The 18,093-nt window shown below is 40.3% G+C and overlaps 1 protein-coding gene across 1 annotated transcript in view; it reads left to right on the forward strand.

The window, feature by feature from the left end:
• The window catches only part of si:ch73-22o12.1 (poliovirus receptor homolog), a 32,715-nt gene extending 15,226 nt beyond the window's left edge, over window positions 1-17,489 (forward strand). Inside the window, exons 2-7 of the mRNA XM_056762125.1 lie at window positions 4,933-5,042; window positions 5,288-5,540; window positions 6,549-6,845; window positions 7,276-7,393; window positions 7,968-8,116; window positions 14,426-17,489. Coding sequence (XP_056618103.1) covers window positions 4,933-5,042; window positions 5,288-5,540; window positions 6,549-6,845; window positions 7,276-7,393; window positions 7,968-8,116; window positions 14,426-14,961 — 1,463 coding nt within the window. The 3' untranslated portion in view covers window positions 14,962-17,489. The remainder of the gene's footprint in view (window positions 1-4,932; window positions 5,043-5,287; window positions 5,541-6,548; window positions 6,846-7,275; window positions 7,394-7,967; window positions 8,117-14,425) is intronic.
• The last annotated feature ends 604 nt before the right edge of the window (window positions 17,490-18,093 follow it).

Below are 18,093 nucleotides of genomic sequence, written 5' to 3' on the forward strand. Positions count from 1 at the left end.
AAAGACATAATTTAGTCAAGAAAATTCATTTACATTAAAAACAAACATCCACCTTAAAGTTTTCCACAAATTTTGTTTATTTACTTTTGAAATTTGACCGTTGCTCTGCTCCCGTGGCATCCAATCCACAGTCTCGGCGGAAGTAGTAGACCATCCGGGTATTTCTCGCCTACTGTTTTTTGCATACTGGTATGGAAGTAGGCGATTTCGGACGCAGCGCATGTGTGTAAATCGTTGTTCTTCGGTGTCCCATAATCGGAGTGTCTGTGCGAGAGCACCCTCTGGCTTTTGGATATTGCCGCATTAAACTGTAATTCATTATCAATTATCACCCGTTGTTATATAGGTATCTTTATGTGTGTCATTCTTGCGGTTAACGGCACTTTAACGTTTCTCAGCAGGTCCCAGATCAGATCTCCAGGGTGTTGTTTAGGTAAATACAAAACTGCGGTGAAGTTGTATTTTACCCAGTTAAAGTCTGGTCTAATGTGATTGGCTGCGGTCTCTTATGGCTGGAGACTTTACTATCTCTTTACTTTACCCACAAGCGTCTATCTGAACCGGTTCCTCCTAGAAAATACAGGAATCCAGTTACACACCACACACAGATGAATGCGTGTTTGTGATGGAGGAAGTGAAGTAACTCCGAAAGTGTTTAATTATCAGATTTGTTTTATATTGTTCACGAGGCAGCCACATGATCCTGTACGTATCCCTTACATGAACGAAATCCGATGTCAGTCTGATAAAAGAAACTTGTGGCTTTGTACTTTGTGGTTTAACACATTGTTTAATCTAGATGAATCAAATGATATACTGTATCCATATTTGTGTCAGTGATTCTTAATAGTAATATTTGTGAATCATGTCGTTTTTTTATCTCATTGGGAATGTTTTGACATTTGCAAACATTTCTTCCCCTTTACAGCAAAACCTGTGATCTTGGAGTGCACTCAGATTATCTCCAGAGGGTTTGTGTGTGTTGAAAGGTTTAAGTGTGTATGGTTTTCTTGGCCTCTTATCTTAAGGTTTTGAGCACACAAACAAACAGCAATCATTCAACTCTTTATCTCGGTGTGTCTGGTCACCCTGTGGACATTCTTGTGTCTGGCCAATGATGTTTGAGATGTGCTTACTGTATGATTGACAGCCGTTTCAAGCAGCTGCAGTCATACATATGTATAAACTTTTTGTGTACACTATTTGTGTACATGCTTATCTTGCAGTTCTTGCAAAAAGGATCTTGTTGTTTTTTTCTCTTTTCTCTGTCATAAGTGGAAGATGAATAATTTAGCCTGTAGGATGGAACTCAGTCTTGGTCGTGTGTTGCTTTAAATGTGTGCGATTGTGTTTCTGTATGCGATCGTATAAAGAGGCAAATAGCAAATGGTGTTGCTTTGTGCTTCATTTCGAGCTGCACGTGCCACTCATTCCCTCTCTCAGGCTTCATTAGCTCATAATTGTGCATGTGTGGTAAGAAGTACCGGGGTTGCGTGACAACTGCCAAAATGTCCTGTATGCGTGATTATAAAAGCATTTGATGTGAGAGCTGAGAGGATAAATAGAAGTTGTTCATTTTAAATTGGCCATTTCCATACAGGACGGCAACGATTCCCCAATGTTAAGCAGTGTCGAAATCACCTTTTGCCTCTCCCTCCTTTTTTTAACATCTCGATCAAAAAAGTGGCAAAAAGGCCCCAAACTTGTTCACTTTAAGACATCTGCATATGGACATAAATAAACATGTTGATTGTACGCACAAGCCCACACTCCCCATAGACCCCCTCCAGCTGTTCATATCTTAGCATCCTTATGTTCCATCCCTCCATCTCGACTCCCTCGTCCCTTGTTCACTCTCTCTCTGCTCGCATCAGCTGTGTCATGAATGATTCTCATTCACCCACTGGACATCTAAATTTTCCTGCTTGCCACGCATATGCTCAGATCTTCAGCGCATGTTGTAATGAGCGCTGCGGGTGTGTGTGAGCGCGGGCAGAAAACCTGTATGCTCTGTCATCTGTCCTTGCATGCCGAAATCAAGGTCTGCTCGCTGGCGCACACACATTCGCACACAATTGGTAGTCACGGCGTGCTGTCTGCCATCCAGACTCTCATTCCGGGCACTCGCCCGTCACTCTGCAGTGGACTGTGCAGTTTTCTACAGGATGAGGGGATGGGAGGCCACAGCATCCCTGAGATGGAGGTGTTCTCTGTGTGTGTGATATAATGATTGGTGACAGGGCTCAGAACGGTGGTGACTGTGATTTATATAAACGCCCTTTTTGTGTGTGTGCTTGGCATATCACCTGCAGTAGGAAGTGCACAGAGGGGATCGTGATGGTTCACATGATTTTTGTATGCATTAAGATTGCACAACTTAACCTAAAGGTTAATCAGAAATGTGGCAATTACGTTTATCGATGTTTACATTAGGTCTTTACAGAGGTCAGATACTGTATACAGATTCATGTATGCAGATATAATATTATAGCACGTTTGAACATAAGGCAATTCCAGCGTTACGGAATGTGACATATAAATGCTCAGAGAACACATTTTAACCGATAAACTGAACCATCTGTTTAGATTTTGCTAAACCGTAAAAATATCAGTCTATGCATGAGTTTTAAATAAAAAAAATGGGAAAAATAAACATGCGTTATGGATGTGACGACATACTTTGCAGGATTTCGTTGAATTAAAAATGCACAAACCAGAAGCAATCATACACAACAAATGGAGATGGGATGCCTCTTCATAGAACGCAAAATAGTTACATTATTTTTATGTGTCCATTCATGTGGAATATAGACCGTTATGGATTTGACAATCCTGAAAATGGCACTTACCGGTCTATGGAATCATGCACTAAAAATAAAACTTTGAGACCTCAAATGGGTATTTCAACCAACAAATGTTGATATCTGCGCTAGAAGTATAGTACAAACCTTAGGGTAAAAAAATCATGGTCAGATTTTTCCAAGTTATGAAGCAAGGTTAAAAATAGTGTTATTATCTGGTAAGAGAGAGTTGAAAGAGTATAGGTAGAAAAATCTTCTGTGTGAAATACATTCGAATAAATCTCTTAAGAGGCAATGCAATATCTTGATGTTTATATTTACTTTTCATCATTTCTTAGTCACGGCATAACTGAATGATTAATCATATTTTAATTGTGATAACTATTTTAAACCTCCCACAATTAATAAAAAATAATTGTCAATAATATTTTAATAGCAAGGACAATTGTCATCATGATGAAATAGTTCGTTTTAAGGGTGAAATAGTTGATTTTTGGGGTGGAGCGTATGAAAGGTGGCACACGTCAAAATTTCGGCATCATAGAATATTAACAGTGGCAGATTATAAAATGGCTGTAAAGTATAATAAATATGCTAAAGTGAAACAAAAATGTCTAAAATGAAATATAATCTTAATTATTAATCATTTCATCAAGTTTGAGCAAAATAACTGTTACCATCATTTTACACATTATTGTGCAGTCCTATTACTGCAGTTACAGTCATTACTGATATCATGAGCTCGAGAAAGTGGATTGACTGCTGATCTGCTCTGCTACTGTGTGCACAGGACTAATGAGGAGTCACATCTTTTTGTCAACCTTATACAACCTTTTATAATTTTATAGTGACGGTAGCTATAGCTTCAGTGAGTCTTACTCTTTCTCCTTCTGTGTTTACAATGCTGATTTATGCTGCCAGCATCCCTCCTGATCTTTTTATAGTTTATTATTCCATATCCACCCACAACGTCTTTCTATTTACACACTAGGATGCTGTACGTCAAGGTGAAGTGTGCGTGTGTGTTTAGTGATGGATTGGTGACTGGCTTGTACACATCAGGGTAATGACCTGTCCACACTCTTTCCTCCAGTGAGAGAAGGCAGGAGCGATATTCTCAAAGACAGGTTTCAGTGTGCTAAGTGTAGACCTGTAAACACACGTCCCACAGTTTGAGCACCCGTGAGAGGCAAAAAGAGACATGCATTCCTGATCATGGTCAGATGTTCCTTAAAACACCGGCTTCTTTCACTTCCTTCATCATGTTCCATCACTTCCTTAGTATTGCTGGATTTCTCAATCAGAGTGATTTGAGTTTCTGCCTATTTCAGCTGTTCAGCAGATTAACTGGACTAACTGGTTTTAGACCCACAAGGGTTTTTCCAGTTCTGTTTCAATGTGATGTCAGAGTATTCTGGAACTTTAATGTTAGTTGTGTAAACTGAGTTTTATTCAAAAATAAAGAATAAAATAATCTAATGTATTTTAGGATGACTTGTATCAACTAAAGAATGTGTCTATAATTTAGGGCCATAGAAAAATTACTCCACACACATGAACTCTCCTCTCCTCCCATATATTTAGTTTTTCCCCGTTTTCCCCTTATTTATAACATGGTATATAGAGGGCAAAACTTGTAGTAGAAAAGATAAGAAAGGGACGTTTTGTGAGACAAATTCCAACTTGCTGGTCCACAGCATATACAGTATGGTACTCCCATGGCACTTGTGTATGTTATTGTATTTTCTTTACCACTTACACCCTCTCTGACATATGAACGCACCCACGATCGCACTGAATGTGTTCTGTCAGGGCTGTGTTAGATGATGAATGCTCAGGGCAGAGACGGAGCCGGATATTTTTTTCATAGATACTTTCACACACGCTTGCACACGCATTCGCATTTAGACTGGCGCTCTCTCACACACCCTGGCTGAGATCAGAAACATTGGCCTACTTGCTGTTTGGTTGTAACCTCATTCATCATTTCTCATTTCTGCATCTCTGCACCGGCATGTGGTGATTTTCTCCATAACACGTGTGGCAGGGAGGTCGAGGTTCTCCTGAATGTAGCCAGACAGAAGTGAAGGTTGTTTCCTGTTCTCATGACCTTTTCTCGTTCTCTTTCCAGGGTCACTCGCTCAGCGGGTGAGGGTGGAGCCAGAAGTCGTGTCATATCCAGGTCAGACAGTGACACTGCGGTGCCAGTTTCCAAAACCGGGCGATACCCAGCTCACTCAGGTATGAAATCAACTTTAATGCTTCACGCCAGTATACAAAGCCACCAGTAGTGTTTGTCTTCTAGTATGAATATATAAAACATCCTAAAAGTTAAAGGGATGTAAACTTGCAAGTTTAACCTTTTCTAAAATGTCAAATCTGTTGGTCATAACATTTCTGTAATATTTCCTTTCTTCCACCACGAGGCTAAATGTTTTGAGGCTAAATCTGTGCACTAAAGCCTTTGTGTTTCCTCTGGGATGCAGGTGTCATGGATCCTCGAACCCGCAAATGGAGAACGAACCAACATTGCCGTTTTCCATCCAACATTTGGGGTAAACTACCCACCCAGCTCCCCAGTGTCGGGACGTGTCCATTTTATACAGAGCCCGCCCACCCTGGATAATCCGTCCATTGAGATCAAAGATGTGAAGATGACAGATGAGGGACGATACATCTGCGAATATGCTACCTATCCTTCTGGCAACGAACAGGGTGTGTCGTCGCTGGTCATGCTGGGTGAGTGTGTGAGAACAGAAACATTAGCAGGATTGGATTTTGAACATTTAATTGTTAAAATAATTTGAAATCAATTATTTATGTAACAACAGTGACCATTCTTTCAAGTTCCATAAAGATCAGAAAAGCATCCCTAAAAGATTATAAAAGTATCCATACCTTAAGATCCCTGTAGTCTTATGAAGCTGTTTGATACATTTGTGTCAAGAGCAGACTTGAATTTAAGTCCTTTTTCACCGTCAAATTAAATCATTCTGAAAGTTCAGCTTGCTCAGCTCTTAAATCAAATAAGTCATTGTTTTGTCAAGAGACGTTAAAGAACCAACAACATTTTATTCTATTGAGGATTTTATGATGGGATGTCTACTATTTATGAAAAATGTGTGCATGATGTATATCATGCATTCATATATAAGCATGTTTAATAGTCTTTAGTTTGCACATCGCTTAGTGTATAACATTGGGTTAAGACATTTAAATGCTGTTGAAAAGTTTGGCTTTTTCAACCAATGAAGCAACTGGAGAAAAAAATGATTGATGTTGTGATTGTTCAAAAAGTTTACTTTCAGCCTTGCTTGAAAGAGAGTCTTTGAGCAAATCCGTGCACTCATGCACAGGTCATTGTCCGTTGGCTTAAACGGGATTTATAAATGGTATTGTCAGATCAATTGTGCTGCTGTTAATGTGTGTGAAATGTGGCAGTAACCTTGGCCGGGCTCTCGTTGGCTCGCCCCCTCCTCCCCTCTCCTCTATTGATCTTCCTGCTTATCATGCTGAGGGGCCGTCGCTCCCCTGTCGCTAACCATCTCCACCGCTTTTCTCCTTTCTCTCCCTTTGATGTCTTTCTCCGAGCGAAACGTGAGCACAATGTGAGCGCTGTGCTTGCGTGTGGCGGGACAAGCAAAGCTGTGATCTCCTTCGTTTCCTCTTCCCCCACTTCTTTTACCCTCCTCCCAGTAAAACCATAAAATAAAGGTCAAACTCTCTCTCTCTCTCTTTCCCACATAGCTAAACCGAGGAACACGGCTAATATTGTCACGGTTACAGCAGGCAACACTCCGGTCATCGTGGCGCGCTGTGAATCATTAAATGGCCGTCCTGCAGCGACCATATCTTGGTCCACGACACTCAGCGGAAATGCGACGATGCTTCCGAAGACGAACAATCCGGACAACACTGTCACCGTCAAGAGCGAGTACATGCTGGCCCCGCAGCCCACTGATGACGGCAAAGACATCACCTGCGTGGTGTCGCACCGCACCATGGACCAACCGGAGAGGTTCCCTTTGAAACTCGTCGTTGAGTGTAAGATTGATTTTAACCAGACCATTAAATAAACCAGTGGCTGCTCATCCAACTGCTCAATTATGCTATGATTCGCTGACCGCAGTTCTGTTGCGATACCAGAGTAATTGCATTGTAATGAGTCACGTCTAAATGGGTCTATTTTGTTAATGTATCTAAAGAACATGCCAGAGATTTAGTAACGGTCATCAAGCAAATTGCCCTAAGGCATTATAGTGCAGGCTGGACCAGAAACACAAGCTAAAGGTCAATGAGGTTGTCGAAGATCATGGAGTAGTCTTAAAGACATTTTCAGTGTTTGATTTGTCCAAGACTTAAGTGCCTGAAGGAAAAACAAATTTATGAAGGCTTATTAACATTCAGCTTTGTCAGAGATGTTCGATTGACTTTTTTCACTATTTTCCGCTGCTTTCTCCGCTCTCTCTATCAGATCCTCCACGGGTGCAGATAGTGGGGTACGATAATAACTGGTACAAGGGTCGGACGAGTGCGTTTTTGACTTGTCAAGCTGATGGAAACCCTCCCCCCACCACGGTCACCTGGAGAACGTGAGTATTTCCTTTCTCATTCAGTCTACATCCATGAGTAACACCCAAGTCCATTCTCTGCAGAATTGTATTGAACGAAAGCCTTGTTCTGATTGGCTGGTTTTGCGCAACCTGTTGCCTGTTTTGAGGGGAACCAAAATTATGTTTTAAAGGTATTTTTTAACTCTGTCCTCTGCATTGACGAAATATTCCCTCTTATGAGAGACAACACTTCCCCGCCATTGTCTGAAATTTCCAGCAACGCAGGTTTTTAATGTTAGACTGTAGGGGGCACTGTTACCCATCTTCTAGAAGAATACAGTATCTAGTGTGCAAAACCAAAAGCTGAAATGATGGTTTTTAACCCAAACTGGACAAAGTCTTGGACAAAATGCAGTTTTCTTAGCTTTTGGTTTTGAGGCTGATAGCCAAACACAGACCAGAAGTTTACTTCAGCTCAGGTGCTGCATCAGATGAAACCGACTTTAACTATAGTTTAAACCACTTAGTAGGACAAAACAACATTTCCATGAGTAGAATTGTAAGTTATATGTTAATTTTATGTTAATATTGTGGTGGTGTTGTTGTTCCTCAGTTTATCCGGCCTGATGCCTGAAACTGTACAGGTGCAAGAAAATCGTCTCTCCGTGCAGAATGTTGACGACAGCATCAACACAACATTCATCTGTGAGGTCACGAACAGACTGGGATCCAACAAAGATCAAATCACAGTGTTCGTAAGGGGTGAGTCTGTCTGCACGAGTCTTCAGTAGTTATTCAGCACATAGACTCTCACACTCGAGTGTGAGGTGGTGACAAAGGGCTCCAGCTGGGAAAATTAGCTGTTCCATTTTTTAGGCTTCTGACATAAGGCAGTTTGTTCACACTTTTCTCTGTGTCGTTTTTCACATTTTCTTGATCACTCCTCTCTATGCTCTACGCTCATGCATTGTCTTTTCTCCGCCTCATCATGATTCTTATGCGTTTTATTGTCTGGGCATTAGAAAAAGCTCTTTAATACAAAAGCTTGTTTTTAATAAAAAAAACTTTGCTGAATAGAGAAGTGTTTGTATGTCTGGGTGGGGTTGGATGTGGTGCAGCTGTGTTTGGGTGGTGTTAATTTTTAAACGCTGAAGTACTAGTCATAGTTTTTGTCTAACCGGCACATAACTTTCCTCGCCTTTGCATTAGATTCATTGTGCAAATGTAAGCTGTTATACTACGCCTGCAATTTGTTATAATTGCCTCATTTAAGTCAATTCTTTCTTCATACGATTCCAAAACATGGTGTTATAGTGTTGATAATATCTGGATGTGCTCCTTTTTCTTTACGTGTTATCATCAACACAGCGTGTAAATAAAAAATGACTCCAATATCACCATGATACGTCTTTTCCATCTTAGGAAAGTTTAATTTTCGTTGACAAAATCCTTTCTCTGTCAGTAATCTGATCCGCGAGATAAGAGTGCTGTTGTATTGGGTTTCTGACCTCTGAAGAAAATTTCTGACCCTGAATAACTTTCAGATGTTGAACTCCGTCCTCAGAGCTTCATGTCCTGAGCGAACATGTGTGAGGTGTGTTTCTCTCTTTTGGGCTTTTCTAGCCCATGCTGATATCCTGTGACAAGCTGTTGGAATAAAATATACACATAGTTGACTCTAGAGGCACTGAACTCTGCAGTAAGGGTAATGGCTTTTAGGTAATAGGGAGAAATAGTGGTTTTCTCACAAATTCATCTCTCTCTCTCTCTGGCAAGCATTTCTGACAGATCTGTGTTGCTTAAAGGCAATTCAAATTCTCCCAAGTACTAAACACTAAACTGATGTCTTGGTTTCTCTCTTTTGGCGTTTGGTCCATTCAATTTTTGAGTGTAGGGAAAACAGGCAGGAAGAGAGAGAAGCATCTGAAGAGGGTGGAGCGGATGAATGCTACTGGTATTTAAACCCTCCCCGGGAACCTGCGGCTCTCCCTCATCTACCCCCATCACAAATGCATCCTCTCAATTTCCTGTCCTCTTCCGTTCGCATCACTTGCATCATTCATTCGCCTGAGCCAGTCGGTCCCATGCCTTCCAAACAGAATCTAAAATGAATCTTTATTACATTGTTATTACTGTTTTAGTTATATTGATGTCTTTATGACAAATTAGTTCTTATTATTAGAATTTTTCCATATGTTATTGCATGTGTTACTAGTGCGATTTCTCAAAAACATGAGGGTCAGTGATTTGTTGACTTAATGTAAGTATCGGCATAATTTTGTTTTATTTGCATGCCAAACGCCAATTTTGACTCTCATTTGGTGAATGATAATTTTGTAGCAGACATGCTAGTCCCACCAAACTCCCGTTTCCATCCATCTTCTTCTGAAAAAGCCCTCCTTGAAGATAAGTCATTCCCTGCTGCTTCAGCTGCACGCCTCTTATCCTCCTCTCCTCTGTCAGAAAAATGCTAATCAGCCCCATCATGCAAAGCCGTACATTTGTGCTGGACAAATGCTGAAAATGTTTTTGGCGGATGTAGTTGTCCTGCTGTGTGGCGGGAGATGTGAGGGGAAGTGTGGGTTAGCCGTGAAGTTGCCGCATTTAAGCGCACCCGCCTTGACAGCCATGAAATGGCCACTACCTTCTCTGTCGCACGACTGTCTTTGCCCCCCGGCAACCATCTCCATGGTGACTAAGATTGGCCCGCGCAGATCTTGTCTCTGTGTTTCTTCTGGAAGTGAGAGAGCGGGACACTTATACCTCCAAGCGTGTTTTTGATTTTTGAACTCCAGTGCTCGTAGGGAAGAACCTCAGCCAGAGCCGAGATAGAACCCAACCTCGGATCCAAATCACTCTTCAACTCATGTTGCTAGCAGGCAAGCAAGGCTAACCCAGATTCAACCCCCACCTCTCTCTCTCTCCTTTCCCATTCATTTACAGCTGAGAAAAACAAAGAAAAGAGGTTGTGAGGCATTGAGATTTATCTTTTCTATGCAGTTTAAAGGAATGGTTTATACGAAAATGGAAATCTGTCATTTATTTACCTTCATGTCATTCAAAACCTCTTAATGACTTAATTCTTCTGTGGAACCGAAAATAATAAATATATTGTGAAATTTGGTTTTGTGTCCTTGCAATGGAAGTCAATGGGGGCCAGTGTTGTTTGGTTACCAAAATTCTTCAAAATATTTTATCTTTTGTTATGCAGAAGAAAGTAATGCAGGTTTAAAATGACATGAGGGTGAATAAATGATGATGAAAAAAACACTTTTGGGTGAACTATTCCTTTAAATGTTCTGAGAAGAAGATTTTTCAGAGTTCTAATATGCTTTTATAAAAGGAATTGCTCACCCAATAACATAACCCACAAGCTTCTAACATCATAAAGTCATCACCATTATATTCCAAACCTTTATGACACAATTGAAGGCTTTTTTTTAATTAAAAGCTTTTAAGCTTAGAAAAATTATTCCAAACACCTTTAATTTGATTCATGTCCTATTTTCTAAGCCCTCAAAAGTTGTGTTATTTTGCAAAGACCAAATTGAAATTTAAGTTCTACTGTATTTCACCTAACCAATCTGAATGAAACTTGCATGGATGAGCAAAAGTGAAAATCTGCTTATTCACACAGACCGCTGATCCCAGAAAATTGCCAAAAAATTGCCCGAGTGCCTTTTGTGTGAATGCAAACGCATCCCGGATTGATCTGAAAAGTGATTCCAAAAAGGGGACCTAGTAACATCAGTAGGATCAACATAGGATCAGTCCCGGAAATCGCCCTGTGTGAACAAAAGGCAGAAACAATGGCCTGCAGTGATGACACACATCTATAATAAATCGTAATTAATTTGGCTAGTAGTTTTTGTTCGTTAGTAATTCTAAAACTAAAATTGGTGTGCATACAGTTTTCCAGTAGTGATTTCATGTACATCTGTCGGTGATGCGTGTGACTACTATATGATCACACTGTCATGAATAATTCAGATGATCGGAGCAAGTGGGAGGTGGAGGTGTATATGTGTGTAGGAGAAGTGCCGGGCAGTGGGTGGCTAAAAGCAACACAGCGACTGAGGCAGTGAGATATGATCGTATCCTGTCTCATGTTATATGTATATTTGTGTGAGAAATATTCTGATGGTGTTCTATGAATGATTAAAGAGTTTGATTAGGTTTTGGTGAGGGGTGGCATTTGGTTGAATGTATTGTTTGTGTGTTATCACCTCCTTCAGCAGTGCTGGTCACTTCTTCACACTCATTTCATCTTTTACACAAGCACAAACTCATCGGACAGTGGAGGAAAAGCTGTGTGCTGTTGTGTTTTTTTGAAGCTTCAAGGCCGATACGTCTGTCTGCTGTCTAAGCCTGTCAATCGCATGCTGCTCTCGTCTGTCTGTCTGTCTGTCCATCAGCCAGCCATCCGTTTGTCCATCGTCCTCTTTCATCTGTATGCTGCATGTTGCTGCTGCGTTTTATTGTGTGTGAACGTTGCAAACTAGCCTTATGTAAAACAGTCCCCTCAAGGAATGGACATAAATGTCACCCACATCATCCTACGTGCTTTAGTGTAAACACACAATGTGTTTGCACTTATACACAGTCACCGCAAGAGAGTACGAGGTATTGAAAATAGGGGCCCGGTTGCACGAAAACCCTTAAGTTATGGGGAATCAAATCCCTTAGGGAAAGTGCATAGCAAAGGCACGTCAACCGCCACCTTCACCCACATGTAAGTGTTTGCACTGTCACAGTTTTCTAAAAAAAACTAACTACAAAAAACTAGACTGAGAACGAGAAAGCAATTATTATATGTGGAAAAAAAGACTCCAAATCCCTAATAACCCACTCACATACACAAGACAAAGACCAGGAGATTACAGAAAGAAATGAATACAAGCAACCTCTAGTAACAGCTGTGTCACACTCCGCAATAAACAACTGTTTATTCATTTTAGTTAAATGGTCAATTTAAATAGTAGTATTAAGTTAAAGTTATTTGTGCTTATTTACTGCAACACAAAATTAACTCGCCTGCTCAGGAGGGAATAATACTACCAAAAAGTGAAGAGTCGACTGAATGTTTTGCAACTGGTTTATTCAAATATTTTTTTATATAACTTTTATTTACTGTATGCCATTATCCAATGTGATTTGCTTATCGTAGACATTCCCTTTAATTTTGCTTTGTTTTATTTGTTTTTATTATCTTATCAACATCTACTTATTATAATAAAAATGTTAATATGTTAGGCAGATTATTGCGAAACATATATCAGCCCACTATAGGAAGTACAGTGAAATCTTCTTTTAAATTGGCCAATCAACCTTTTTGTTTTCTATTTTTTTTTGTCAGAGCAGTGTTGTAAAGTTAATATATTATGAAAACGCAATGATGAAAGAAACCACATTTCCCAAACTTGAATGGTTTATTCTTTTCAAATAAATCTTACTCCTGCTGGATTCCTAAAGCGTGTCATCAGCCATGCACAGCACAGAAAACCACTGTCCCCCAAAAGCCCTTGTGTGGGAATCCAGCAATTGCAAAAATGTGCTCTGTTATTGCATCCTCTTCATCTCTGGAAGGAAATTTTACATATCTGTCAAGTCGACGACATAGATAAGGTCACCCGATGAGCAGCTCTGCAGACGGTGGATTTGTGTACTTTTAAGAAGTCGCCAATAACAGAGTGAAAAGTACGGCACGCAAAAAACTTCGAAGCAATTAAAACTGGAAGAACTGCAGGAAGTGCACAAGACCGCAGGGTTTGCTGCTCAATGTCAGGCTTAACTATCTCGGTTAGGTGAAAGATTGAGTGAGGGTCAAACCGATATTCTACTAATAATTGTGCATCACTCATATTTAATGGATTATTTTGATCTTTAAAAATGTGCGTGGCTATTTTCTCCTCTTTAGTAACCATGCGGTCTCGTATTTAATACTTAAGGGAGATGTTCCACTAAGGGATTCCTTAACCGTATATACAGTAGCTAAGGGTTTTATTAACTCAAGGGCTTCCTGCAACCGGCCACATATTTCATTCTTTCTGAGTAGTTCACCCAAAAATGTACTCCTTTAAGGTGTTGTTTTAAAACTGTTTTATTTTAATATTATTTTAAAACAAAAATGTAAACATTGGTTAAAGTAACTGCCTTTCATACAGGTAAAGGGAATGCTCATTTATAATGGCCTAAGTATCATAACAGTGGTGCATGTGACTTGTGTGCTATATTCTAAATCATGGTACATTTGAAATTTATTGCATTAACTATACAAATAAAGGGACAGTTCACTGCCAAAAAAATGTTAATCATTTGTTCATCATCATGTTGTTCAAAACCTGTGTATGATTCTTTCTTCTCAAGAGAAAATATTTTGAGAAATATGTTGCTCTTTAAAATACCTTGTTCTGGAGAAGATTGAACATCATAAATGTTTGACATGACATGACTGAATAAAATGTTAAAGGAATTTTAATCCCCATTAACGTTTTGTTAAGATGCTTATTGCTAATGTAGTATCAAAAAGCCCATCCACTCACAGCCTTAAATGAGTAGTTCACTTTCAAAATAAATGTTCATGATAATTTACTCATCCCCATGTCATCAAAGATGTTTATGTATTTGTTTCTGTAGTCGAAAAAGGTTTTTGATGAAAACATTCCAGGATTTCATTTCGCTAGATAAGAAATCGTCTAGTATCATTTAAAGCCCTTTGAAGCTGCAATGAAACTGTCCATTGAAGTCCACTATATGGATAAAAATCCTGAATGTTTTCATCTTTGGACTACAGAAAAAACTACTTGAACATCTTGGATGACATGGTGGTGAGTCAATTATCATGAACATTTATTTCGAAAGTGCACTACTCCTTCAACATCTTTTGTGTTTCACAGCGAAAGATTCACAGAGAATAATTTAGGTTCAGAACCACTTGAGTTTGAATAAATAATGGCAAAATAAAAAGTTTGGAATGAAAGTTTTGGGGTGAACTACTCCCTTCCATGATGCTTGTCTAATTCTTTTCTTGTTCTATTTTCTCTTCTCTCTTTCTCTTCTTCATGTCTCTAGAGCAATCTCCTTCCACATCAAACGCGGGCGTGATCGCAGGCGTGATCTTCGCGTGTATTCTGGCTCTCTTACTGATAGCCGGTCTCGTCTTCTTCCTGGTAACCCATAACCGTCGCCAACAGAATGGTTACCGCGGCACCGGCAAGCCCGCCGGCGCTCCCTACGACTCCTTTACCCGCCTGTTTGGCTCTGCCAAATCCAGCAAGAACGGCACCGGGAACAACGGCAACAACAACACGCCCATTTACCGTGGAGACGTCGGGCTTAACGAGAAAACAGCCAACCAGGGCATGCATCCAGGGGGCGTGGCTCTGCTCGAGACCACCCATACGGCTGAGGACATCCTGCTCAGCCGAGAGATGGATGAGGTAGAAAGAAAGAAGTTCGACGAACTTGAAGAAGAGGACGAGAGATATGACCATTTCGGTGGAGGCGGACCCATCCTGCAGCTCCGCCCGCACGACGACGACATGGATGATGATATGGAGTCCCAGAATGACGGATCTGTGATCTCTCGGACTGCTGTCTATGTGTAAAAGGACAGACAGGGGAGGTTAGAAAAGATCGAAAAAAACAGTGGACCTTTCCAGAAGGATTGCATTTCTTCCTCTTGCAGAATAGTCATTTATTGTAAAAACAAATACAGTGAGAGAAAGGATTAATGGATGATTGATGGAAGAATTAATATGCAGGATATAGCACAGATTAAATCAAAGAAGGGTCGGGTACGGAAATAGACACTATACAAAAAACTGTCAGGCTTCCACTTCCTAACTATTGCTCTGGTCATCGTAACACGAAACGTCAAATGTTGAAACTGCATAATATATATGACATGCACACAAATGAAGTTGTATCTTAATGCACTGTGCTGTTGGTTATGTAATTGTATTTTTAAGTTGTTTTTATTTTTTGGTTTCATTACTTAAATCTTGACTCACTCAGTGTGAGTTAAAGCACACTCTCTCGGCCTTACCGCCTCTCTCTCTCTCATTCTATGAAAGGTGTCCCTGTATATTTGTCAGATTTTAAATGAGATAAAGATGCAGCGCAGACTGTTCTGATGTGTTACACTTTCCTTAATCAATCATACTGCTATTGTCTCGGTCTAATATTTGACTAGCACACCTCTCTGACCCTGTTTCTTGTAAATCACCCTCAAACCGTCATCCGTCTAAAGATAAAGCGTTCGGTTCACTCTCAGTCGCTCATTATGTGGCGCTCAATAACTGAATCACGGGACATGACTCACCAGTGAATCATTTGGTTTCGGGGCTAATCAAATCCCATCACATCAAAGTTAATAAATTATGTGATCGTTCTCACCCACGGTCCGTTTTGTCGGTAAAAACGATCAAAGCAACATGTCGGGGGGTCAAAGGTTATTCCCGCTCACGTACGTGTTAGATAAAAGCCCTGCGGCGATGAATCATTAAAAGAATGTAGCACGTCACTGTTAAGAATATTACGAGGAAGTCAGGGTCACATTATTAGCTGCAGTAAAAGTGTAAAATGTCACTGGAGAATTGCTCGTGTAAACGTCCAACTCAACATAATGTAATGTGTTACAACTAAACAAAGTGATGGTGAATACACACAAATCTTTATTTAGTACTTTATGTCCAGGGTGGTTACCATGGTCACACAGCTAAATATATACCTCTCCTCTAACACCGCAGTTATGCGTCTCTTACTCTGTTATTTCCTCGTTTTAGTGTTGTTCCTCTAAAAGGAAGGAGATATACTGCCAAGCGACAGGGAAATAAAATGAAGCTCTTTAGCGAGCAAACCGGACTGAATTAACTGTGCGTACTGTCTGACGTGAGGTGATTGTAAACTACTGTATGTACACATTTTATTTTTCTTAAAAAGGAAAAACGTCTATATATCTAAATGGTGTAAATACAAAGACTGGGAACATCCGGCTTCACAAAAGAGCACATATCACATGTATCTGTAATCTAGTATTAAGTGTGCTAGTTTCGCCTGCGAGTTGTCACTGAGCTCTTTAAACATGTACACGAGAGTCAATCTGTCAGGTGTAGTTTGTGCGGATGAATCAACGTATAAAGTTGAGTCTGATTCGAGGGCTCTCAGCATCTTGTACAAATGGCGATTTTGACTGGACATCAAACACAATCTCTAAATCATTTGTCAATCCAGCTGCCCTTGAATCTGTAAATGTTCCTCTGTGTTTCCGACCAGGTAAGAGTACGCCGGGTACTGTATTGTTGCTTTTCAGGCCCTAATTCATTAATCCCCCCGGATCAATGCCAGTTGTTCTCACCTTTGAAAAGCTGGTCAATCTGACACAAGACCGGTTCGGTCTCTGACAGCATGACTGACACAGAATAGGCCGAGCCTTCGACGCAACCTAGTTTACATCCTGATTGAAAGGTCAGACTGCCATCGGTCCTTTGATGCGGATGTGAGAGTAGAAAGGAAGTTATGTCGTCAGTCGTGCACCGAGAGGCAGAACGCTTTAGCTCCTCATTAAGAAGAGAACATGCCGACCTTCCAACTCCTCCAGCGGGAATATTGCAATCAAGGAATGAATGCCTTGAGAATATTAAAGAACTGTAGATGTTCCACGGCCTGTACACACGCACACATTTAAAAGCCTTAATATCACCCGTCACATTTCCCTTGTGTATATAATATAAATAAATAAACAAAACGTGACCACGTAAAACAACAGTGATGTCACATCCTGTGTTGTAACTTCACAGCTGTGAGCATGAAGGATGTATAGTTTTAATTGCGTTTTATATGATATGATTTTTCCGTTTTTCCTCATTTCTTTTATGTTTTTGTTGGATGACCTGTGCTTTGTTTTATTCCGAGTGGTTTATTGATGCCTGTAATGTGTTTGTGCTGTAAACAATTAAGCGGTGCTGCAAACTCGCTCACGGACACAGAAACACAGCTTTACTAAACGCTTTATCACCTTGCGTTGCTTTTGACTTTTGTTTTCGCTGTGTGAAAATGATTTGGGGTCTGTCTTTGTAAAATTGTCTTTTCTTATTTGGTTGCTTATTAAAGTCTTAAATATATTTGAAAGTGATCTTGGTATGTGGTGAATGCTCTGGGGCTCAGTCGAATCCCTAATGCTTTACAGTCTGGCTTGTGAATGGCTGGTGAATGCTCCGTTAGACACGTGTGTGTGTGTGTGTGTGTGTGCGTATTGATAAGTCTCCTGTCGCAGATAACGCCGGGGACTGAAATGGAGCTAAATAGGCTATGCAAGAGAGCACATACGTGCACATAAAGCTCAGCTTTTGACTTTTTTGCCCTTTGTAAAGCAAAATATGCCACTTTTGATGTTTCGTTTCTTTGTTTTGTTCGCATAACTACAAACCTTAAAAAAGCTGTACTGTAAGTAAAATCACGTGTGTCTGGAATGTGGATGAGCTGGTATCGGAGTTTCTCCCCTTTAAGGTTATGCAGCAGTGGCTCAGCTTTCAAAACCCTTATTGTTTTCATGAACTCAACAGATCTCATATCTCAACAAGCTAAATGTAACCGAAAGAACATGTGAGGCCACTACACAGCGGGGGGGAGGAGTGAAACCGAAAAAGTCACAGTAAAGATAGCTGGCAGACATTCCTGTCAGTGGTATCTATGCATTAGTGGCATGTGACCCTGATAGAAATGTTCCTCTTCAAAAC

Source organism: Triplophysa dalaica, chromosome 12 (genome assembly GCF_015846415.1).
Source record: "Triplophysa dalaica isolate WHDGS20190420 chromosome 12, ASM1584641v1, whole genome shotgun sequence".
In the NCBI taxonomy this organism is placed as follows: Eukaryota; Metazoa; Chordata; class Actinopteri; order Cypriniformes; family Nemacheilidae; genus Triplophysa; species Triplophysa dalaica.